The 25,439-nt window shown below is 44.2% G+C and overlaps 1 protein-coding gene across 1 annotated transcript in view; it reads left to right on the top strand.

Annotated features, from left to right (window-relative positions):
- GCN1 (GCN1 activator of EIF2AK4) overlaps positions 1 to 25,439 on the top strand; it is a gene marked incomplete in the record, with an annotated part of 2,100,248 nt that overhangs the window by 545,858 nt on the left and 1,528,951 nt on the right. Inside the window, 1 exon segment of the mRNA XM_044068902.1 lies at positions 832 to 1,030. Within this exon segment, the coding sequence (XP_043924837.1) occupies positions 832 to 1,030 (199 nt within the window).

Genomic DNA, 25,439 nt, shown 5'->3' with positions numbered 1-25,439 from the left:
ATTGTTTGTTTTCTTTTCCAAAGCATTTATGGGAAAAGCTATTTCTAAAGTTTCCTTGGCCAGATGGATCACTCTTTGTATTTCACATACCTACAAAGCAAAAGGTTGATCTCCTCCTGGTATTGTTAAGGCTCACTCTACCAGGTCCATGGCGACTTCTGCTGCTTTTTGGTCTAGGGTGCCTTTGGATGATATTTGTGCAGCAGCAACCTGGGCCAATTCACATACCTTCATTTACCATTACAAATTATATCTGATTTCGAGGGGTAGAGCATCCTTTGGCTCTGCAGTGCACAGGAATATCCTTCCATAAGGGCCTCCCAGGATTGGAGTAGCTGGGGACTCTGTCCCACAGGTTGCAGATAAAATGAAGTTAACTACTTCAGATAAAGACGTTATATACTCACCATAACGTTCCATCTGAGTAGTTATACTTCATTTTTCTGCAACATTCCCTCCCTCCGTCCCTCGGACCTTGTCCTGTCTTTTCCGGATTGGTTTATTGGGTTGAGTTGCTTATGTTTTTAGTTGCAGCAAACTCGATCTGAGGGAAGATAGGAGATGTAGGGCATTATGGGTAAGGGGAGGAGCTCGGAGCTTGGAGCAGATGCTAGAAAAAAAGTTGCGGGCTCGGATCCGATACGGATCCGTATACCCACAGGTTGCAGAAAAATTAAGTATAACTACTCAGATGGAACGTTATGGTGAGTACATAACTTCTTTTTTCAGCTTGTGATAGTCCTGATGATGGAGGACTCAGTCTAGCACCAGAAAGCATGTTTTCGTTTGTCTTCACCCTGCGTTTTGCTAACTGTGCTGTTTTCCTTCCAGCTAGATGATGATTTGGTGGGATCTCTTAGCCTTGTGGAAGCCATTTTGAAGAAGAATCCCCCAGGACTGTCTCAGCACGTGCCTTCTTTGATTAATTCTTTCTTACCATTGTTGAAGTCTCCACTGGCTGCTCCAAGAATTAAGGCCCTTTTCCTCTCTTTAGGAAGCTGTGTTATGCCTCCTGAGCTGAAAATTTTAGGTAAGTAATAAAATCACTGGTGAGCTACTCTGAGATTTGGTTTTGTTACTTGTTCCATGAAGGTGTACTGCCCTGTTTTTCATTATATTGATAGCCTTGGGTGAAAAAGCAACTCTGGGGAGTGTTCAGTTAATGCAGGAGCAGAGTTTTGTATGGCTCCTTTTTGAGGATAAAGATGTTTGTGTTTTCTGGGTCTAAGCTGAGGTGTTACCTTTTTGCTTCTTAATGGTTACTGAGAGATGCACAACAAGGAGTGCCCTTCACATAGGCTGCAGAAAGATGACCAATGGCACTGCAGTAATCTGGAAAATACTTGTCTGTCTGTTTACACATAGTGGTAGGGACACAGAAATGTGATCAGTGACACTGCAGAATGTGAGTAAGTACTTGTGTTTGTTTATAAATAGTGGTAGGGACACCGAAAGGTGATCAGTGGCACTGCAGTATGCTGGCACGTACTTGTGTCTGTCTGCAGATAGCGGTAGGGACACAGAAAGGTTATCAGTGGCACTGCAGTATGCTGGCAAGTACTTGTGTCTGTTTACACACGACGGTAGGGACACAAAGGTCATCAGTGCCACTGCAGTATGCGAGTAAGTACTTGTGTCTGTTTACATACAGCGGTAAGGACACAGAAAGGTCAACAGTGACACTACAGTATGCTGGCAAGTACTTGTCTACACATAGCAGTAGAGACACAAAAAGGTCATCAGTGGCGCTGCAGTATGCTGGCAAGTACTTGTGTCTGTTTACACATAGCGGTAGGGACACAGAATGGTCATCAGTGGCACTGCAGTATGCTGGCAAGTACTTGTCTGTCTGTCTGCACATAACGGTAGGGACACAGAAAGATGATCAGTGGCACTGTAGTATGTAAGTAAGTAATTGTGTCCCTGTTTACACACAGTGGTAGGGACACAGAAAGGTGATTAGTGGCACTGCAGTATGCTGGAAAGTGCTTGTGTCTTTCTGATGTCTTTCATATAGTGCAGTATCCATTACTTGAGGGAGTCGGCCTCTGGTTGACTCGTATGTCCGGCCATTTTACCAAAGATAAATGCTACTGCCAAGATGCATGTGACAGCCCACATCACCCAGCATATGTCGGCCATAAACAGACAGATCTAAGGATGTAGTGGTGCCCCTCTACTCTTCCCTCATCAGACCTATTATTGAATACAATGCGCCAATTGGAATGTACCTGGCTAGGCATCTCCAGCAGCTGGAGAGACCACAGAGGTACCTCACTAAGAGGATTGCTGTCCTCAAACAGGTGCCCTATGCAGCACGATTGAAACAACTAAGGCTTTTCTCTGTTGCGTACCGCCTTCTCAGAGGCGATCTTTGTCTAACATACAGAGCCATGTCCAACCCAGAACTGTTGAACATGCTCCATCTTAGCAAAACCAAATCTACTCGAGCTACACGCTCTAGGGATATAAACCTCGGCACAACAATGAATAGAACATGCTGGAGGGATAGATTCCTTTCGCAAAGACTTCCCTTGCTATGGAACAAGGTCACGATCTACATAAAACAGAGCCCATCACTGTCACTCTTTAAGAGGAACCTTGATGAGTGGATGGGTAACAGAAAGTTCACACCGGGGATCATACCAACAGCTCTACTAGATAGGGGCCAAGGGTACTAGCTGCTAGATCAAGGGCCTAGGGAACTAACCAAAGTGGCGGTGAATACCGCACAATGTGGCTGGGCTAATATATGTCTTCGGGCAGATAGCCCAGTACCTACCTATGAACCTATAGTATAAAGTGGAAGTCAGCAAGCACCTACCTCAGAACTTTTCTGCTGCCTGTTTGACTGCCTGCTCTGGTTATTGCTCGCTTTGGAAAGTGACCTTGTGCTTTGTCCGTACTCAGATAAGTACCCCATATGTTTTTTTTTTTGTTGACTTTTTTTGCTACTGTGTTTATTGTTGGTTAATGTCCTGTAGAAAGGGCAAGTGTCGGTGTGGAAGGCAGATTCCACATAAAGACTCACATGAGCTCTGTTTATTCTGTCTAGGCCCAGATCATGACCACACATCTTGCAAGATCTGCAAGGCCTTTGTACCAAAGACCCTTAGGAGCCAACCTGCTGCTCTTAAGTTATATTTAGAGAATCCGAGTGCAAAACGCCTGGCTGGAGACGTGGACCCGACATCGGGACCTTCAGAGTAGCCACTGACCAAAAAGGCCAAGAAACCTCAGCCTGAACTTATGACTGTGCCCTCTGTTCCAACCATCCCTCTCGAGGCTGATGAAGGCCCAGAAACAGAGTTGCAACTAGTAGGCCCTCCGCTTACTGGTACCCAGGGGGAAGCCATTAAGCAGACTGCCAACACGTCCCAGAGGGAGTTGCAGGCGTCTGACCCGGGTGCTTAGTATGGGGGGGGGTGTTAGACTATGGCTTATTGTCTCTGAAAGCCTGCATGAAATATCCCAAATTGTAGTCTGAGAAGATGTCCTCATGGATGTCATGGAATGTTGCCCGTCTGGTCCTCTGACACTCCAATGTATCTTAGAAACCCCTATGTCGGAGCCCCTAAAAAGAAAAGAAAAAAAAAAGACCAGGCATATCGTGTCTACTCAGCAGACCATGCTGTCTGATGGTCCCTGACTGGCAGGCCTTTACTCAAGGCCTCTTTAATGCTTTCTTGGCCTTATGCCAGACATCTGCTCCTGCCCAGGCCCCCTCAGTCTCCACTCCTAGGAGTAGGCCTTTGGCAGATATTTCTTTTGAGGATGAGAAATCTTCAAGGGATGAGTCCCTTACCTACACCTCTCAGATTGCTTCTCCACTGGGGTATGCTTCCCCAGAGGAAGAGTCCATTGGTAATGATACCCCTGGGGAAGATATCACCTTTGGGGAGACCATTGTTTAAATGAAAGACTTTTTTAAATGGAACTGCAGTCAGGTTTCTGAGACAAAAAAGAGGTACCAAGACCTCTTAAAAATGGAGTCCCCTAATTTGTCTGCAGTTCCCCCTGTCCTTCCGGTATTTTTGGATGCCTTCCTGGCTGCATCAAAATCACCAGATTCCCAACCCCGAGCGTCTAAACACCCTGACAGATTTTAAGTACCTAATGATGCAGAATTCCTTTACAAGGCTCCTTCTGCAGACCCTTCTACCATATTTGCTGCAGATAAAATCTCTAAGCTACTCCCCTCTACTTCCTTGCTCCCTTTGGATAAGGAAAGCAGGATTATGGAGAGTTTGGGTAAGAAACTTTATACCTCTGCCACCTTAGCTGTGAGAGCCATAAATTCAGACTCCTTGGCCCTGTGACAGATGCCGTTAAACAATTTGAATTACCTGAGTCCCCTAATAAGGCCAAAATTGTTGGCCTTTTGAATTTCTGCGGTCAAGTTGCCAGGCACTCTAAAAAAATGCATTTATGGTGCAGTGGTGGCCTCAGCAAGGGCAACTGCCTCAGGGTCAGTCCTTAGGAGATATTCTGACTCAGGTTGTAGTCTTTGCCATTATGATATCAAAGCAAAATGTATGGACGCATCCATAGATGACAAGGCCTTTTTTGGTTCTGCGGCTGCAGAGTTCTTTTATGCCCTTCAGGAGAAGGGGAAGGGCAGAGAGCTTCAGGACCTCAGACACATTTGTGTCCCCTGTTGCCCATTTCCAGGGGAACTACCCTGCCAAAACTACCTTTTGTGAGAAGGCCTTCCAAACACCGGTCTTCCAGAGGGAAAAAAGACTCCAGAAAGCAGACCCCTTCCAGGTCTTCTCCCTCCACACCAGCCCAAAAACAGCCCTTTCAGATCAAACCTGGTAATCTGTGACTACTAGACCCTAAGCCTAGCTACCTCCCCCTTATTTTCTCTCCATCCCTTCCTGCTTGGAACAGATTAGGCAGGATTCTTGGGTCCTTTCTATCATAAAACAAGGTTATTTCATGGTCTGGGATTCTAGACTATCCTTCAAAAGGATTCTTAAACCGCCTTGAGAACAAATAGCTTTCTTTTCCCTAGTCTTGCACTACCTTTATTCTCAAGGCACTATCCAAGAGGTACCTTTAAGTCTAAGAGGGAAAGGATTTTATTCCAGAATGTTCCTGGTCCCCAGGAAGAAGGGCCCATAGAGACCTATTTTGACTCTATCCCATCTGAACACCTTCTCAAGGTCCCCTCTTTTCGGATGCTGACTCTTCCGACTCTACTCCCCTTGATCCTCTCTCAGGCCTACATGGTGCCCTTAAACACAAAGGGTGCCTACCTGCACATTCCTGTCCACCCACTTTTCAGGAAATTCCTTCATTTCTTAGTAGGTTCCTCAGATTTTCAGTTCTGTGCTTAGCCATTTGGTCTCTCCACAGCCCCAAGTGTGTGCGCAAAGTGCCTAGCCCCAGTTATTTCCTTTGCCAGAATGCAGGACATCAAACTCTTCCCTTACCTGGACGATATCCTCATAAAGGCATCTTCCCCACAGTTGGTACAAGAACACCTGGACTGTGTCATGTCCCTGCTGAAATGGTTAGGGTACACCATAAATCTTAAAATCCTCTCTGACCTCCTCTCAAGACCATGTTTTTCTAGAATGCAGGATTCTCTTGGTGCACAATTCTGAAACTCACTACATATTTCCAGGAACTACTTCCTCTCCAAGCTCTGTCGGGCAGGGAGTTCCTAAGACTCTTGGGGTTCATGGTTTCCACCATTCCCGTGGTACCCTTGGCAAGACTGCACATGAGAACATTTCAGTGGTTCTTAAGGACTGTCTGGAAACAACATCTACACCCTCTGGAGCTTATAGTCCCCTTCTTACCTTCCCTGTCTAAGGAGCTGGAGTGGTGGATTGCTCAGATTTCAAAACATCAAGGCCTTCCTTTGCAATCTCCCTCCTCCAACCATGATCTGTACTAGGATGCATCAGACCTTGGTTGGGGGGCAACCCTTGGAGACTGGAGAGTGAGAGATGTATGGACCCCCTACCAGCAGAGAACATATCAATATCAAGGAAATGGGAGCCTTGATCTTTGCCCTACAAATCTTCAAGGCTCACCTCCTCCCATGAGTGTTGAGATGGTACACAGACACCACCACGGTGCTGTAGTACATCAGCAAGCTGGGGGTTCCTACATTCTGTGCCGACTGGCTTTGTATGCATGGGAGATTGCTTAACAGAGTCAGGTGTCTCTCCTAGCTATCTACATCCCCTCAGCCCAGAATATGATGGCAGATTCTCTAAGCAGATGTATGACTCAATCCAACGAATGGATGTTAAACAGGGATGTGTGCCTGGACCTGGTCCATTGATGGGGTACACCTCAGGTAGACTTGTTTGCCCCCACCATGAACAGACAACCCCCAACTTACTGCACCATGATGTATTCTTGGGGTGTGTAAGATGGATGCCCTTTCCTTTCCATGGAAGGGATGTTCTCATATGCATTTCCCTCTTCTACAGAAAGTTCTACTGGAAATTCAGAGACAACAACCAAAAATCTTGTTGGTGACCCCCTTTTGGCCAAGACAGCACTGGATGTTAGTGTTTCACTGCTGCAGTCATCACATTTGGGTCCTGCGTCAGTTGCTGTGTCATCTTCCATGACGTCAGGTAGTCAAGAGTATAAAGCATGCAGCCGACGCCATTACATCAGTCTTTCTTGCCGTGCGGTTCCCGAAGCAGAAGCAGTTCACAAGTGCCGGTCGGCCAACTCCTGAAATTTTTGTTTGAGTTTCAGAACCAAAGTCTTCAACTAAAGCTAAGTACCCCGTTGGGGAAACTTTTTCTTGCTCTAAACTGATGTCAGTAAAAGTCAATAATTGTATTTCTTCTGGCAAGCAAATACCTCATAAAGATTTTCATTCGTACTGTATCCCTTGCCTAGGCCCTGACCACGACGTACATCGCTGTTGGTTTTGTGCCTTATTTAAACAACGGACTATTCGTCTGTATATTTACGCTTCTAGATATTTTGGTACTCGGTTCAATTATCCAGATATGTCTTCGGTAAGCCATCCGACTACCGACATTCTGAAAAAATGCAAACATAAAGAAAGGCTGCCTAGGTCCAAAGCTGCCGACTACGTTTCTCCTAAGCTAGTCGCCAGTTCGCCGGTAGTCAGTGAGGCGCTTTCGCAGCCCCTGATACCCGCTACTTCAGATTGACAGGCCTGTACTGAGACCCATTCGGAGTCCTGTATGCCGTGAGATGCTTCAAGTGTGGAACCTGCGGATGTCTGTACCTTGGATGGGTCTGGAGCCACTCTGCAGGCCCCGGCTTCTGAGGATGTATTCAGGCCTACTAACTTGCATATTAAACCGACGCCATCTTCTTCTTCAAGGCCTAAAACTCGAACCATGCCTAGAAAGCCAACACCCAGACCGCATGGTCAGGCCTCTTGCCTAAAAAACAAATGATAGGAATGGCTGAAGACCTTATTACCTTAATCAAGGGAAGCCAGCCTTCCCACTCTGAGACACCTAGGACTGATTTTGCTTATGATACTTCTGACCGGGATTCTGAAATTTCTGTTTCCTCTGATGACCAGGATTTACCCTTGTGTACCTATGAGGATTCTGATGCAGAGGACTCTATTCCCTCTGCTTCCCCTCCAGAGGATTTCTCTTTTGGTGAAACGTTGCATACTCTTGGGGAGAATTTTCACTGGGAAAGCCAGGATTACCCTGATTCTAAAAAGAGGCTTAGAGATTTCTTACTCCTGCCCCAGCACAGGCCTTTAGCTATACCTCAGGTACTGGACATTGTTGATGATGCCTTCTCGGAATCTAGCTTGGCCCCTGACTCTTTACCTCCTGCTCCCAGAAAACCTGATAGATATTACAGGGTTCTTGACTCTTACAAGTTCCTTTTTAAAAATTCTACTGCAGATCCGGAGACCATTTCACAGGGACTCAAGGGCATTAAGGCTACTACTGCCAAAAACCCTACCCCCTCAAATAGAGACTCCAGGGCGCTGGATAGAATGGGTAAGAAGGTTTACACTTCTGCAACCTTGGCTATTATGGCCTTAAACTGCCAGTTTCAAAGTATCAACAGCATATTATTGGATTGCTTAAACAGAAAATTGTTGATTCCTGACTGTGCTGAAAATAAGGACTTAAGGATTTAATGCATTCTGCTGAACAAGTTGGAAAATATACTTTGCTATGTAGTTTTGATTCACTAGAGGCATCTTGCAGGGCTGCTGTCACTGGGTCTGTAGTTAGAAGGCAGGCTTGGCTTAAGGAGCAATCTTTGCTAGATCATGTTAAAGCTAAATTGCTGGATGCTCCCTTAAATCAGGAACTCCTGTTTGGCAACAAAGCAGAAGTAGTACTTAAATAGATGGAGGAAAAAGCTAAATCTATGCAAACTGTTAAAGATTTCCTACAAGTACAGCTTCCAAGATTTAGTAAGCATTGGCCCTCCAAGAATTGGTCCTTTCCTGTCTCTTCCGGGACTTCTCAGCCCAAACCAAGAACCAGCAGAATACCCAGGCTTCAGTCCCAGGGTACTTGCAGGACTTAGCAGTGGGGGGCTCCCATTTCCAAATCAGGGAGTAGTAAGACTCCCCCTATGGTAAACTTTCTCAATGACTTAACTTTAAAACTTTGAAGCCCTTCTCAACTGACTGCTTTTTTAGGGGGAAAGATTGCTCTGCAGGCAAAAAACTGGAAACTCATTACCCAGGATAAATCGGTTTTAACTAGTAACCAGAAAAATACTGCAACTCGTTTGTGAAACAGCAAGATGTAGCCGATGCCAATAAGGAGATGAAAGCAAACCCAAATTTGTGAAATTATTCTTGTAGTACTGGAACAACCCAACGAAAAGCCACCACACGTTCTTTCAGCAACCACTTCTTTATTGACCTAGGTTTCGTCCTTACGAACTTCTTCAGAATACATACTACTGTTTCAACTCAACATATTTATACTATATCACATGTTGAATAATTACTTAATTGATATCCTTAATTTACAACAATAATTTCTTAAAAAGGAAATGACTCTATCAAGAACATTTCATATCATTAAAAACATTACCAATTTTAACCTATATACATATGTACTCTAATAAAATTGTATGCATGTGTATGCTATTTTAAAAACTGTTGTTTAAATATACATTTAATCGTCTATATTTATTCGTAAAATGAATATAAATATACTATACTTTTACATTATACATTTATTAAACCCTTTGTTTTATGTAACACATATAATATATATGTGGTATAATACTATATGAATAATATATATATTTCTCTCATCCAACTATATCATATATATTTAATATTTAATATATGTATGGATTTTTAACAGTGTACTGAGGGTATAATAATGGTAATATAATTTAAGTATTACCATAAATACAACCAATTTGAACCAACATGTTTTAATAGTAATGTAGGCAAATATAATTTTATTTACCATTATGAATGTTATGTAATACAAATATTATATTATATATTCTATGTAAACAATTTTGTATGCAATCCAATTCATTGTAAACCACACTTTCAAATATATCATCAATGATAGCTAAATAGTATATCTTTATTCAATTTATATGTGTGTATATATATATTTTAACAGTCTTATAAAAATGATAAAAAATACAATGAATGTATGTATGTATACATGTATTCATGTGATCTTATAATTTATGCCTTATCTATTTACCATATACTCTATTCAATTTCAATAATGGCATGATAGTCATGTATTCATTTATCCCTGGTGGAATACATGAATTCAGACTTATCTGCCATTTTAATTCCTCCATATCCAAATGATACGTAGTTATCTTTCCTTGTGGGTCATGTTTGATTTGGTTTTAAATAGTGTCCCAAGGATACAGATTTGACTTCCACACATTACCAACCCCAAACGGTTGGCCAGATCTATCCCCAAATCAGTGGGCAGAGGCTCAAAAGCAAGTACCCTCTCTTAAGCGTATGGGCTATTCAACCTGTACCAGAAGAGGAAAAGGGACAAGGTTTCTACGCAAGACTTTTCCTGGTACCCAGAAAAGACAACTCATGGCATCCTATCCTGGATCTTTCCATCCTAAACACCTTTTTGCTGATCCCAAAATTCAAGATGTTAACCCTTCACCAATTGCTTCCTATGCTAGGCAAGGATGTCTGGTTGGCAACACTGGATCTAAAGGAAGCCTACCTGCACATCCCAATCAGGGAATCTTGCAGAAGATACCTATGCTTCAAAGCAGGCTACATGCATTATCAGTTCTCTGCACTGCCCTTTGGCTTATCTGCTGTGCCCAGGGTATTCACAAAGTGCCTAGCTCCAGTCATTGCTTTTTGCAGGCAAAGAAATATTCAAATATACCCATACCTGGACGATTGTCTAATTCAGGCAGAAAGCCAGCACATACTTTTGAATCATCTGGCATTTGTACGAAAGGTGCTAACTTGTCTGGGGTACACCATAAACGAAAAGAAATCGCATCTTGTACCCTGTCAACAAATTATATTCCTGGGAGCAGCTTGAACACAACTTCCCAGATGGCTTTCCTCACGCCAGAGAAACAAATTCATTTGACAACTTAAACTAATGGCCACAAAAACCCTGCTATCTGCAAGGCAAATGCTGCAAGCCTTGTGGTTCATGGCCTCCTTCATTCTCCTAATTCCATATGCAAGACTGCATATGAGGAAACTACGATGGTATCTAAAAAGCCTGTGGTGTCAGCATTCTCAGGATCTAGAAGCAATTATTCCTGTCATACCTTGTCTACAGTTAGAGTTCCTTTGGTGGGCAGAGGCCTGCCACCAAAATAAAGGACTGCCATTCACTCTACCCCCTGCCGCCCAAACCCTAACAGATGCATCAGACAATGCATGGGGCGCTCATTCGACAGGGAACTGCATTCAGGGCAAATGGAACCCAAGTCAAATGCACCTGCATATCAATCAAAAAGAAATGTTAGCTGTACAGAATGCTCTGACAGCCTTCTAGGACCACATTCTTCCATGACAATTAATGGTAAAGACAGACAAACACCACTGTTATGTGGTACATAAACAAGCAAGGGGGTACCCATTCATACCCCCTCTGCAGACTAGCCATGGCTCTGTGGAACACAGCCTTGAGCTACCAAGTGCATCTACATGCTCAGTTCCTGCCAGGAAAGCTAAATACACTGGCAGATGAACTAAGCAGAAATCTTATGGACCCACGCGAGTGGAAACTGGAACCAAAGATTTTCGACATGTTGATAAACAAATGTGGGAGCCCAGATATAGACCTATTTGGCTCCCTCCAGAACTACCAGTTGGACAAATTCTGCACAAGGACTCCCCATAAACAAGCTTGGAAAGTGGATGCCTTGTTCTTCAACTGGAAAAATCTATCAGTTTATGCCTTTCCTCCTCTGCCTCTTCTCCAAAGTACTGCTAAAGATCAAACGGGACAAACCAAGGACGATACTGATTGCACCAGACTGGCCACGCCAACACTGGTACCCCCTCTTTTGCACAGTGTGTCACTGCTGGCTCCACGGCATCTTCATCAGACCCCTACCCTGCTGTCCCAGCAGGAGAGACAGATTCTGCATCCTTAGCTTCAAACCCTGAACTTGGCAGCCTGGCTAATTACCTGATATATCTGTTACCATCCCTCAGTAAACAAGTGTCGGATGTCATTTTGGAAGCAATGAGGCCTAGCACTAGAAAATCTTATGCTGAAAAATGGAAAAAAAATTCTGTTCATGTAACTAAACTCAAGGGATGGGCACAGCAGCGCCCAGTTTACCTCAGATTCTTCAATACTTAACTGAGATGCTTCACAAGGGCCTTTCTTTTTTCTCCATCAAAATTCATGTCTCAGCCATTTCAGCTCATTACAGCACAGAACCACCCCTCTTCTCTCATCCACTGCTCAAGCAGTTCCTCATAGGAGCCAAAAACTTAAGACCACCTAGGAGAGCCCCAACTCCAGCCTGGGACCTTAACTTTGTATTGGAAAAACTTACTCTACCTCCTTTTGAGCCAGCTGCAAGTGCAGAGTTAAAATTCCTTTCTTGGAAAACAGCCTTCCTGTTATCAATCACTTCAGCAAGAAGGGTATCTGAATTACAGGCCCTTATGGCAGTGGAGCCTTTCATTATCTTTCATGTGGACAGGTGTCCCTCAGGACCAATCCCCCCTCCAAGCCCAAGGTAGTATCCAATGTGGCTCCTAATCAGTCCATTCATTTGCCAACCTTCTTTCCTAATCCACAGAACAAAAGGGAATGGATACTGCACTCCTTAGATGTGCACAGACAACTTAGATTTTACTTGGACAGGACTAAACCTCAAAGGAAATCTGAACAACTGCTGGTGGCATTTGCTGTAGGGGCAGAGGGGAAGGCCATTTCAAAGCAAACCATTCCTAAATGGATAGACCATTGCATGAATTTCTGTTGTAAGCACCGTGGAAAACCTACCCCACAGGGGATAAGACCACACTCAACCAGGACTGCATCTACCTCTACAGCCATTCTCAAAGGTGTCCCTACCAGGGACATCCTAGAAGCTGCTACCTGGAGTTCTGTACATACTTTCACCAAGCATTAACATTTGCCAATTTTCTCTAAATCCAGAGCTGGCTTTGCCACTGCAGTCTTGCAGGGCCTTATAGCTGGTCCTAATGCTATCTAAATTCCTCCTCCCAGCCTTAGCTTTGGGAATCTACCCAAATGTGATGACTGCAACAGTGAAACACGAAGAACATAGTGCAGTTGTGTACACTTAACATAAATGTAGATGTTCGAGTGTATTCACTGTTACAGTCCAGGTTACCCTCCCTCCAACCCCCTGTCTTCTTTTGGCTATACCTCAATTCTCCTTTACTATGCTTAAAAGCTTTTTGGTGTGTTTGCTTTTTTGTTGGAGGCATAACCTTGCATATATATATATATATATAATTAATTGCTTCCCATTAAGGGGGCACCTGACATCTGGGGCAAGAAAAACTGATGTAATGGTGTCAGCTGCATGCTTTATACCCCTGACTACCTGACGTCATGGAAGATGAGACAGCAACAGACGCAGGACCCAAGACTTTGATTTTCAGGCCGACTGAGGGCTACTGCAAGCCGATAACCCAAATGTGATGACTGCAACAGTGAATACACTTGAACAAATACATTTATGGTAAGTGTACACAACTGTACTTTTCCCCCTTCTACATCATCTAGCCAAGGGCAGTCCCCATAAGTTACCCCTCAGAATGGACCTACTCACACAGGAAAAGGGAACTCTCATACACCCTCAGATATCCACCCTGAACCTAACACTGTGGGTGATAGGGTGTTAATCCCCTTTAGACACCTTTATACTGAGGACGTACTTCAGGCTCTCCAGGAGGCAAGAAAATCCACTGCCAGAAAATCCTACCTAACCAAATGGAAAAGATTTTCGACTTGGTGGGTGTCTCAAACATGACTTAAAACCACTGTCTGTAGAACCTTCAGTGGTTCTGTCTTACCTTTGGGAATTGATGAACACTGGCTTGTTATATTCTTCCATCAAGGCACATCTTTCTGCTATCTCAGCATGTTTACCTTTGAGTCCTCCTTTGGCTTCCCTCCAAACCAGGTAAGGACTCCACTCTACAGCACTGCACATGGAAAACTGTTCTCTTGGTGGCTAATTACTTCAGCCAGAAGGGTGTCTGAACTGGAAGCCCTTGTGGCTTCACCCCCCCCCTCACAGTTTTCCATAGGGACAGAGTTTGCCTGCGTACCAACCCATCCTTCATGCCCAGGGTAGTTAATGAACTCTCCCTCAGGTATTTATTTATGTAACGTTTGTTGCCTGGAAAGTCCGACTTGGAACAAACCCAGTTTTCAGCGGAGGCCCGAGGAGAAATGCTCCAGATGCATGTCTGAATTGTGGATGGAAACCAGAGCACCTAGAGAAAACCCACACGAACGCAAGGAGGATATGTAGACTGTGCACAGAAGGCACCCCATCAGAGAATCGAACTGAAGAACCTCTTGTTGTGAGGCGACAATGCTACTGCTACACTACAGCGCCGTCCAATCAATCAGGCCATCAGTCTGCCTACTTTCTTCCCTTTGCCATAATCCTCCGGCGAAAGGGTCCTTTACTCCTTGCATGTACATAGGTAACTCAGATACTACTTGGCTAAGACCAAATCCATTCGAAAAATCAGATAGGCTCATTATCTGCCATCACCCAAGAGCCCTGGGACACCCTGTTTCCAAGAAAACTATTTTTCATGGATCTCTAGAGGCATTACCTTCTGCTACACAGCCAGTGGTAAGAAGCTTCCTTACCAAGTGAAGGCACACTCCACTAGGGCTGTGTCCTCTTCTGGGGCTTTCTTTAAAGGCTTAGATACAGCTGCCATTTTTATTTTTCTTCTGTCCACACTTTCAGCAAACATTTTAAGTTGGATGTCGTTTCCAGGTTCAGAGCAGGTTTTGCAGGGCTGTTTTGCATGGCTTTGTGGGAAATACCTTTGTTCCTCCTCCTAGTCCTACTGTAGCATGAGCTTTGGCACTTTCCCTCATGTAATGGATACTGCAGCATATGAATAGAAAGACGTAGGATAGTTGTAAAATCTTACCATAACCTTGGATGTCCTATTCTATATGTAGCAGTATAGTTTCCCACCCTGCCTTCCTCTGTGATGCTTGCCTGACTCCTGGGTACTCACTTCCTTCAGGTTGGTGCCCGTCATCTTTCAGATGTTCTTCGTGTTTCACTGTTGCAGTCATTACATTTGGGTAATCTGCTGGCAGGTTGTCCTCAGTCGGCCTGATTAACAAAGTCTTGGGTCCTGCGTCGGTTTCTGTCCCTTCTACCATGACTTCAGGTCATCAGGGGTATAAAACATGCAACCGGCGCCATTACATCAGTCTTTCTTGCTGCGCGGTGCCCGAAGCAGAAGCAGTTCGCAAGTGTCGGTCGGCCGACTGCTGAAATTTTCAGAACCAAAGTCTTCAACTAAAAGCTAAGTACCCGTTGGGGAAACTTTTTCTTGCTCCTTATCGATGTTAGTAAATGTTAATAATTGCATTATTTGTGGGAAGCAAATACCTCATAAGGATTTTCATTTGTACTGTATTCCTTGCCTAGGCCCTGACCACAACGTGCCTTGCTGTCAGTTTTGTGCTAAATTTAATCAATGCACGATTAAACGTCAGTATATTTTTGCTTCTGAATATTTTGGCTCAAGATTTAACTATCCAGAAATGTCGTTGGTTGGCAATCAGACTACCGGAATACCTTAAAAACGCAAAGAAAAAGAGACAGACCGTTGAGGTCCAAAACCGAAGACGATGTTTCTCCTAAGCCAGTTGCCAGTTCACTGGTACTCAGTGAGGTGCTTTCACAGCCCCTGATACCCACTACTTTTGATTTGCAGGCCTCTACTGAGACCCATTCAGAGTCAGGTATGCCACGAGATTCCTTAAGTATTGAACCCGCGGATGTCTCTACCTTAGATGGGTCTGGAGCCGCTGAGCAAGCACTGGCTTCTGAGGGTGTTTTCAGGCCTAAAGATTTGTATATTAAACCGACGCCATCTTCAAAACTAAGGCCAAAATCTACTATGTCTAAAAAAACTGACACTTGGGCCACATATACAGGCCCCAATGCCTAAAAAACAAATGATCAAAATGGCTGAAGATTTAATTACCTTGATCAGGGGTACCCATCCCCCTCCTGCTAAGAGGTCTAGGCAAAAGGCACTGACTATGAATCTTCAGATCAGGTTTCTATTTCTTCTGATTCCTCTTCTGATCAGGATTTATCTATACCCACTTATGAGGACTCTGATGCAGAAGACTCCATCCCTTCTGCTTCTCCCTCTGAGGATTTCTCTTTTGGGAGAAACTTTGCATACGTTAAGGGAACACTTCCACTGGGAGAGTCAGGATTTCTCTGAATCTAAAGAGAGACTTAGGGATTTTCTTCTTCCTCAGCATAGCCCTTTGGCTATACCTCCTGTTCTAAACATTGTTGATGATGATTTCTCAGAATCCAGTATGACCCCTGATTCCCTGCCTCCGGCTCCTAGTAAGCCAGACACATATTACAGGGTTCCTGACTCCCACAAATTCCTTTTCAAAAACCCTATTGCTGACCCTGAAACCATTTCTCAGGGTCCCAAGGGCGTTAAGGCCTCTACTGCTAAAAATCCTACCCCTTCTGATAGAGATTCCAGGGCGCTGGATAGATGGAGGTAAGAAGGTTTACACGTCTGCAACCGTGACAGTCAGGGCTTTATGTCATGGGTTTACTTAAACAGAAAATGATGTTGATTTCTGACTGTGAAAAATAGAGTTGCAGGATTCATTACATTCAGCTGAACAAGTTGAAAAACATACTTTGCAATGTGGTTTTGATTCCTTGGAGGCCTCTTGCAGGGCTGCTGTAACTGGATCTGTGATAGCCAAGCATGCCTTCTTCAAGGAGCAAAGTCTGCCTGACCATGTTAAAGCAAAATTGTTGGATGCTCCTTTACAACAGGACAGTCTCTTTGGTAATAAAGCTGAAGAAGTTTTGAAAAAGATGGAAGATAATGCTAAGTCTATGCAAACTGTGAAAGATTTCTTACAAGTGCAGCCACCCAGGTATAGTAGGCACTGGCTTACTAAGAACTGGTCCTTTCCAGTACCTACGAGAGCTGCTCAGGTCAAATCCAGACATTCCAAAGGCTCCAGGTTTCGCTTGCAAGGAACTTTTAGAACAAAGCAATGGGGTGCCTCCACTTCCAAATCTGAAAGCAACAAGGCACCTCCCTATGGTAAACAGTCTCAATGACTTTGCACTGCAATCTCCAACCACTTATCTTTTGGCCGCCCCTTTGGTGGGAAAACAGGCACTTCATGCAAGAAACTAGCAACTGATTACCCAGGACAAGTGGGTTTTAAATATAGTATCCCAGGGATACAGATTTAATTTCCACACGTTGCCAATCCCAAACGGATGGCCAGATCTGCCTCCAAATCATTTGGCAGAGGCCCAGAAACAAGTTATGTCCCTCATGAATATGGGGCTATTCAACCAGTACCAGAAAAGGAAAAGGGACAAGGTTTTTATTCAAGACTTTTCCTGGTACCCAGAAAAGACAAATCATGGCGTCCAATTCTGGACTTATCCATTCTAAATACATTTCTGGACATTCCAAAATTCAAGATGCTGACTGTTCAACAGTTACTACCTATGCTAGGCAAAGATGCCTGGGTTGGTAACTGTAGACTTAAGAGGCTTACCTGCATATCCCAATTGGGGAATTTTGCAGAAGATACCTCCGCTTCAAAGCAGGCTACTTGCATTTCCAGTTCTCTGCACTGCCCTTTGGCTTATCTACTGTGCCCAGGGTCTTCACAAAGTGCCTGACACCAGTAATTGCATTTTGCAGGCAAAGAAATATTCAAATTCATCCATACCTGGACGATTGTCTAATTCAGGCAGAAAACAAGGACACTCTTCTAAAACATCTGGCATTTGTACAAAGGGTTCCAACTTGTGTAGGGTACACCATAAACGAAAAGAAATCACAACTGGTACCCTCTCAAAAAATTACATTCCTGGGGGCAAACTTGAATACAACTGGCCAGATGACTTACCTTACACAGGAAAAGCAAATTCAACTGATGACTTCAAATAGGTGGCCACAAAAACTCAGCTATCTGCAAGACAAATTCTGCAGTCCTTGGGGTTCATGTTGTTCTAATTCCATATGCAAGACTGCATGTGAGGAAACTTCATTGGTACCCAAAAAGCTTATGGAGTCAACATTGTCACAGCCTGGAAACAATGATTCCTATCATACCTTGCCTGCAACTAGAGTTCCAATGGTGGGCAGAGGCCTGACACCAAAACAAGGGACTGCCATTCACTCCACCCCCTGCCGCCCAAACCCTGACTACAGACACATCAGACTGCGCTTGGGGGCGCATCTGGCAAGGAGATGCCTTCAGGGCAAATGGAGCCCAAATCAAATGCACCTACATATCAGTCAGAAAGAGATGCTAGCTGTACAGAATGCTCTGACGGTCTTCAAGGACTACATTCAACCAGGACAACTACTGATAAAGACAGACAACACCACAGTCATGTGGTACATAAACAAGCAGGGGGTACCCATTCCTACCCCCTTTGCAGACTAGCCATGGCATTGTGGAACATGGCCTTGACTTATCAAATACATCTACAAGCTCAATTCCTACCAGGAAAGCAAAATACTCTGGCAGCCGAACTAATCAGAAATCTTATGGACCCACATGAATGGAAACTGGAACCACAAATTTTCAGCATGTTGACACGCCCAGACATAGATCTTTTTGCCTCACCCCAAAACTGTCAGTTGGACAAATTCTGCACAAGAATTCCTCACAAAAAAAGCTTGGAAAGTGGATGCTTTATCCTTCAGCTGGAAAAACCTATCAGTCAATGCCTTTCTCCCTCTGCCTCTGCTCTCCAAAGTCCTGCTAAAGGTCAGGCAGGACAAACCAAAAATGATTCTGGTTGCTCCAGACTGGCCTCGCCAACACTGGTACCCACTCCTGCGCAATGTGTCGCACCTTCCTCTGTGGCACCTGCCTCAGTCACCTTACCTACTGTCTCAGCAGAATGAACTTTGAATCTGGCAGCGTGGCTAATAAACTAATTTCACCCTTTACATCTCTCAGCAAACCTGTGAAGGATGTCATTTTGGAGGCAAGAAGGCATAGTACTAGAAAATCTTATGCTGACCAATGGAAAAGATTCTGTGCCTGGAACCAAGCACAAGGAATAAGCAAGAGCAATGCCCAATATTCCTCAAATTCTGCAATACTTAACTGAGATACTTCACAAGGGCCTATCTTTATCTTCCATAAAAATCCATGCCTCTGCCATTTCAGCTCATTACAACACAGAGCCTCCCCTCTTTTCTCATATTCTGCTAAAGCAGTATCTCAGAGGGGCCAAAAATTTAAGACCTCCCAGGAGAGCACAAACTCCTGCATGGGACCTCAATTTTGTTTTGGAAAAACTCACTCTACCTCCTTTTGAGCCAGCTGCTACTGCAGACCTAAAATTTCTCTTGGAAAACAGCTTTTCTTTTAGCAGTCACTTCAGCTAGAAGGATTTCAGAACTACAGACTCTTATGGCAGTAGAGCCTTTCATTATTTTTTACCCAGATAGGGTGGCTGTCAGGACCAAGCCATCCTTTATGCCTAAGGTGGTATCTAGTGTGGCTCTTAATCAGACCATTCATCTGCCAACTTTCTTCCCAAATCCACAGAACAAGGGTGAGCGGATTCTGCATTCATTGGATGTACACAGACCACTAAGATTCTACTTAAACAGGACAAAATCTCTAAGAAAAACTGAACAACTATTGGTGGCATTTGCTGCATGGGGCAGAGGGAAAGGCTATTTCAAAGCAGACTATTTCCAAATGGATAAGCCATTGTATTCATTTCTGCTGTATGCAGTATGGTAAACCTGTCCCCAAGGGGATCAGATCTCATTCCACCAGGGCTGCATCTACTTCTGCAGCCTTTCTCAGGGTTTCCTACCAGAGACATTCTAGAAGCCGCTACCTGGAGCTCAGTTCATACGTTCTCCAAACATTATCATTTACCTCTTTTCTCTAAAACCAGAGCTGGCTTTGCCACTGCTGTCCTGCAGGGCCTTATAGCTGCTCCTAATGCTGTATAAATCCGTCCTCCCAACCATAGCTTTGGGAGTCTACCCAATTGTAATGACTGCAACAGTGAAACACGAAGAACATAGTACAGTTGTGTACACTTACCATAAATGTAGATGTTCGAGTATATTCACTGTTGCAGTCCTGGTTACCCTCCCTCCAGCCCCCTGTTTTTCTATAACTATACCTCTCATTTCTGTTACTATCTTTAAAAGCCTTTTTGGTGTATTTGCTTTTGTTTGGAGGTATATGTTTTGTGTTTTATATTATATACATACATATGTATATACAAGTCTATATCTATATATATATATATATATATATATATATATATATGTATATGTATATATATATAATATATTTTTTTTTTCTCCCCATTTGGGGGGCACCTAACATCTTGGGCAAGAAAAACTGATGTAATGGCGTCGGCTGCATGTTTTATACCCCTGACGAACTGACGTCATGGAAAAAGGGACAGCAACCGATGCAGGACCCAAGACTTTGTTAATCAGGCCAACTGAGGGCAACCTGCCATCAGATTACCCGAATGTAATGACTGCAACAGTGAATACACTCTAACATCTACATTTATGGTAAGTGTACACAACTGTACTTTCTGAGGTAGGTGTGTGCTGATGTCCGCTTTATACCCAATGCCTGTTTATGAACGATGTACGCTGGGTGATGCGGGCCATTGCACATACCTTTGCAGTAGCATTTATCTTTGGTAATACTGGGCATACAAGTCAACCAGATCCGGAGTCCCTTATCTAATAGATACTGCAACATATAGAAGAGAAGGACGTCTAAGGTTATGGTAAGATTTTACACAGCTATACTTTTACACGTGTTGGTAGGGACACAGAAAGGTCATCAGTTGCACTGCAGTATGCTGGGAAGTAGTTGTGTCTGTTTACACTTAGCGGTAGGGACAGAAAGGTGGTCAGTGGCGCTGCAGTATGTTGGGAAGTACTTGTCTGTTTACACGTATTGGTAGGGACACTAAGGTGATCAGTGGCACTGCAGTATGCCGGGAAATACTTGTGTCTGTTTACACGTAGCGGTAGGGACACAAAGGTGATCAGTGGCGCTGCAGTATGCTGGGAAGTACTTGTGTCTGTTTACACATAGCAGTAGGGACACTAAGTTGATCAATGGCAATGCAGTATGCCTGGAAGTACTTGTGTCTGTTTACATGTAGCGGTAGGGACACTAATGTGATCAGTGGTACTGCAGTATGCTGGGAAGTACTTTTGTCTGTCTGTTTACATGTAGCGGTAGGGAGACAAAGATGATCAGTGGTGCTGCAGTATGCCAGGAAGTACGGGTGTTTGCCTGTTTACACACACTTGTAGGGACACAAAGGTGATCAGTGGCACTGCACTATGCCGGGAAGTACGTGTTTCTGTCTGCTTACACATAGCGGTAGGGGCACAGAAAGGTGATCAGTAACACTGCAGTATGCTGGCAAGTACTTGTGTTTGTTTACACATAGCGGTAGGGCCGCAGAAAGGTGATCAGTGGCACTGCCGTATGCTGGGAAGTACTTGTGTCTGTTTACACACACCGGTAGGGACACACACAGGTGATCAGTGGAACTACAGTGTGCCGGGAAGTACTTGTGTCTGTCTGTTTAGACACTTCAGTGCTGTAATGTTGCAGTTCATGCCCCTTAACTCCTAAGGCAGAATGTAAAACAAGTAGTACAAAGTGCACATTGTGACATTTGTATTAGAATAGCCATGTTTTAAAAACCACCATTAGCTCACCTTCTCAGTTTGTGAGGTGTGGACAGGTAGGGATGGCATGTGCTACATCAGGTCAGGAGGTTGTACTCAGTGGAGATGAGCAGCACTATTGTACATAAAACACCCGATATTCAGTGTAGGTATCAATGCTGAAATAGAATGCTTTATCCATGGAGAAACCCCACCCTTCCAGACTAGTACTCAGAGGTTTTAATAATTTCCTTCATATGAGTTGATTTGCTCCTCTGCTCTAGACATCATTCCAAAGTGGGGAGGTGTTGGCATTATGGTTTTTGTGTTTACCTTAAAGGCACAAGATACAGGGTTTGATCCTCACCTTTATAGTGGAAATTGGCTAGTCTTAAAGTGGCCCACAAGAGGCGAGTAGCCTAGTACTTGCATATGAACCTATAAGAGAAGCTTGTTTCTTCCATCGTGTGGCCCATGAGAGCGAGTAGCCTAGTACTTGCATATGAACCTATAAGAGAAGCTTGTTTCTTCCATCGTGTGGCCCACAAGAGCGAGTAGCCTAGTACTTGCATATGAACTTATAAGAGAAGCTTGTTTCTTCCATCGTGTGGCCCACGAGAGTTAGTAGCCTAGTACTTGCATATGAACCTATAAGAGAAGCTTGTTTCTTCCGTCATTCAATTATTTTTTTGCTGCAAAGAACATTTGTCAGTTATCAGTCCATACTGTTCACCAGTCCCTTCCAGAAAACAAGTACCCAGCATGAGAACTCCCGTCTGGCTTTTAGTACTCGACTGTAGTATATGTGTTGTGCCTGTTAAAAAAAATAAACAGACATCTACTTTTTTTTTTAATGTTCGTCATATTTATCACTGCTGCAATAGCCTAAGCTGTATGGGTTGTATTCTAAGGATGCAGCAGCTACCCAGCTTCCAAAGCTTTGGGGCACCTTCCTTTCACCCAAACTGTTGGCTTGAGCTAAACTAACTAAAACGCTTATTTGGGTGCCAGGTCTTTGAGAGATTTCCTGCTGCCAAAGAGAGCTCTCCTGCATGGCCAAGGGTCAATGATCAACTGTTGGCTTGTGCTAGCTATTGCTGGCAGATAAGTTCCCATCTGGGAAAAACAGCCCACATTTTATATCTGTGTAAATTTACTTTCCTGCATTTTTTAAGCTAGGAATGTTTGTGTTCAGTGTTATGCAGTATGACTGCGCTTTTAAACAGGAGCACATTTTTTTGTTTCTGACAGTTTAAAAGTTGTTTAAAACATAGGTTCATAGGTGTGTATTAGGCTAATAGCCCTGGAGCCTTTACAAGCCTAGTCCATAGAAGTGCCCTGGCATTGTGCTGCCCGACATTAGTTCCCAGTGCCCCTATCAAGCTGAGCCACTGGAGTGATCCCTGGGGTTAACTTTCTATTTCCCATCCCCTCATCAAGATTTTTCTTGAAGAGGGACAGTGAGCTGCTCTGCTTGACATGTATGGGAAGTCTGTTCTAGAGCATGGGCTGTTTCTGAGTTATGAACCTGTCCCTCCAGCATGTTCTGTTGATTGTGGTAATGAGGTTGAGGTCTCTGGAGTGTGCGGTGCGGGATTGGGATTTCTTTAGATGTAGAATTTCTAACAGAGCTGGGAGTGACATGGCTTTGTAAGTCAAGCAGAGATCGCCTCTAAGTAGGTGATATGAGAGAGAGAATAGCTGGAGTCTTGAGATTGTGTAGGACATGTATTTAATGCCTGTGATCCTCTTCATGAGGTACTTCTGTGGCCTCTGTAGCTGTTGCAAGCGTATAGTGAGGTACTTGCCAAATGGGGCATTATACTCAGTGATTGGTCTAATGAGGGAAGAGTAGAGAGAGAGAAAGAGAAAAATGATGGCCTCTTTCTTCCTGGTTGCAAAACCCTTGGTAATGAGATGTGCCACATAGAAGGACTTTCTGACTACAGTGGCAATGTGGTGGTCGAAGGAGAGGTTGCTGTCAGCCTGCATCCCCAGATCTCTTATAACGCCTTCAGTGTTCAGTGGGCTCCCATCGATGTGGTATTTAGTGGGAACTGAGTTTTTACCAAAGGGGATGATGACGCATTTTTTTGGCATTAAGCTTAAGGCCATGGTTCCGACACCTGTCATTGGTCTCAGTGAGGCCTTTCTGTAGGATGTCTGCATCACTTGCGGAGTTAATGGCTCCCAGCTTGCAGTAGTCTGTGAACTTGGTCAGCCAGAGTCCCTTTATGTTGGCCTGGACTTCTGAGAAGTAGATGCCGAACAGGAGAGGACCCAGGACCGATCCCTGTGGGACTCAACTCGTGACTGGTCAGCAGTCTGCTACTTTCACACTTTGTGTTCTATCTGTGAGCCAATTAGCAACCCACCTAGTGATCTAGGAGTTGATGCCAAGTTTGGTGAGTTTATCAATAATTCCTGAGTGAGGAATGTTATTAGAGGCCCTGGGCAGATCGATGTAGACTGTATGCACTGCCTTACCTTCATCCACAGCCCTGGTGACTGACTCAGAGAAGTCAACCAGGTTGAGCAGGCATGTTCTCTCTTTCACAAAGCCAAATTGTGTGGGGTTTAGAGTTTGGAGATTTCCTATGTCTTTGTTAATCTGGTCCATGATGATGTGCTCCATAGCTTTACATATTAAACTGATCAGGCTAATGAGACGATAATTCCCAGGGTCTCTAGTCGCTCTCCCTTTATAGAGAGAAGTGACTGTAGCAGTGCACCATTCGGAGGGACAAAACCTGAGGTGAGGCTGTGACTGAACAGGGCGCACATATGTGGTGCCAGTTCACTTTATAGTTCATGTAGAACACAGCCCAGGGATATTATTGGGCCCCATGGAAGCTCTGTTATTGGCCTTGGACAATGCAGCTTTAACCTGTGCTGCAGTAATGCTGGGTGCCTAGCATTCTTCCAGTATTGTGATTGGTTCTTTAGGGGGAAGAGAGTGGTAAAGTTGGCACTGAATCTGTCGGCCAGTATGTTGGCTCATTATAGAAGGAACCATTGTGCTGCAACTCAGAGCAAATCTGGGTATTGCCATGGAGGTTCTTGATATAACTATAGAAGGCTTTGTGATTGTTAGTGTCTGCCGCAATTCTGCCTTCATAGCTGGCTTTGGAGGGTTTGATGAGGGATCTCAACTTTTTGTTGAGGCTAATGAAGGAGGTTTTCCTGTCTTGGTGCTTCACCTTTTTCTGTAACAGTTTCTTCCTTCTGTTGTAGAGTTTATTAATGGCAGGGGACCACCCAGATTGGCTTCCTTTTTTTTTGGAAGAGAGCGTCTTGGTTCTGTTGGGTTTGGCTAGTTCCATGCATTTATGTACATGTTCGTACAGTGCATTTGTGTACGTTTTGGCAGTCATGGAGCTATTTTATGTTGGCATGGGTGCCGTGAAGTTAGCCACCTCTGTTTTTATGAGCCGCCCAAAGTCAGCTTTGGAGATGTTTTCAAGGTGGTTACCTTTGTGGGGGGTGTGGGTAAGATGTGGATTTCCATGGCGATTAGTTTATGGTCTGATCTGATCAGGGAGGGATTGACTATTGATGTAGAGCAATGGTCGCCCATGTTAGTAATAACCAGGTCAAGGATGTTGCTCCCTGTAGTGGGGGTCAGAATGAGCTGGTCCAGGGCATTGGAATTGATGAAATTCCAGGAAGTGTTGGGCCAGTGTATTTGCTGCTTGAGTAGTTTTCCCAGTTGTTGGAGGAATAGTTGAAGTCTCCTAGAATGAGTGTGTTGGGTTGGACCTTGATAGATTCCAGGGTGCCAAGGAGCGTGGAGTGAGAGTCTAGGGACATGGTTGGGGACCTGTAGCAGGCTATGACCTGGATCTCCGTCTTACCCACTATTAGTTGTACCTGGAGTATCTCAGATGCGTTATGCTGGGCTACTAGTCTGGAGGGGTGCATATCCTTTATGAATGTGGAGACACCACCGCCTTTGGAGCTTTGGTCCCTGTTTTGTGGCCGAAAGGTGTGGAATGAATTATAGCGTGGTAGCGCAGGGGTGCTTTCTGCCACTTTAAACCAGGTC

The sequence above is a fragment of the Protopterus annectens genome, chromosome 4.part0 (genome assembly GCF_019279795.1).
Source record: "Protopterus annectens isolate FY-2018-M chromosome 4.part0, PAN1.0, whole genome shotgun sequence".
Classification (NCBI taxonomy): domain Eukaryota; kingdom Metazoa; phylum Chordata; order Ceratodontiformes; family Protopteridae; genus Protopterus; species Protopterus annectens.
Note: the sequence above shows the minus strand (reverse complement) of the source record. Positions and strands in the feature narration are given on the sequence as shown.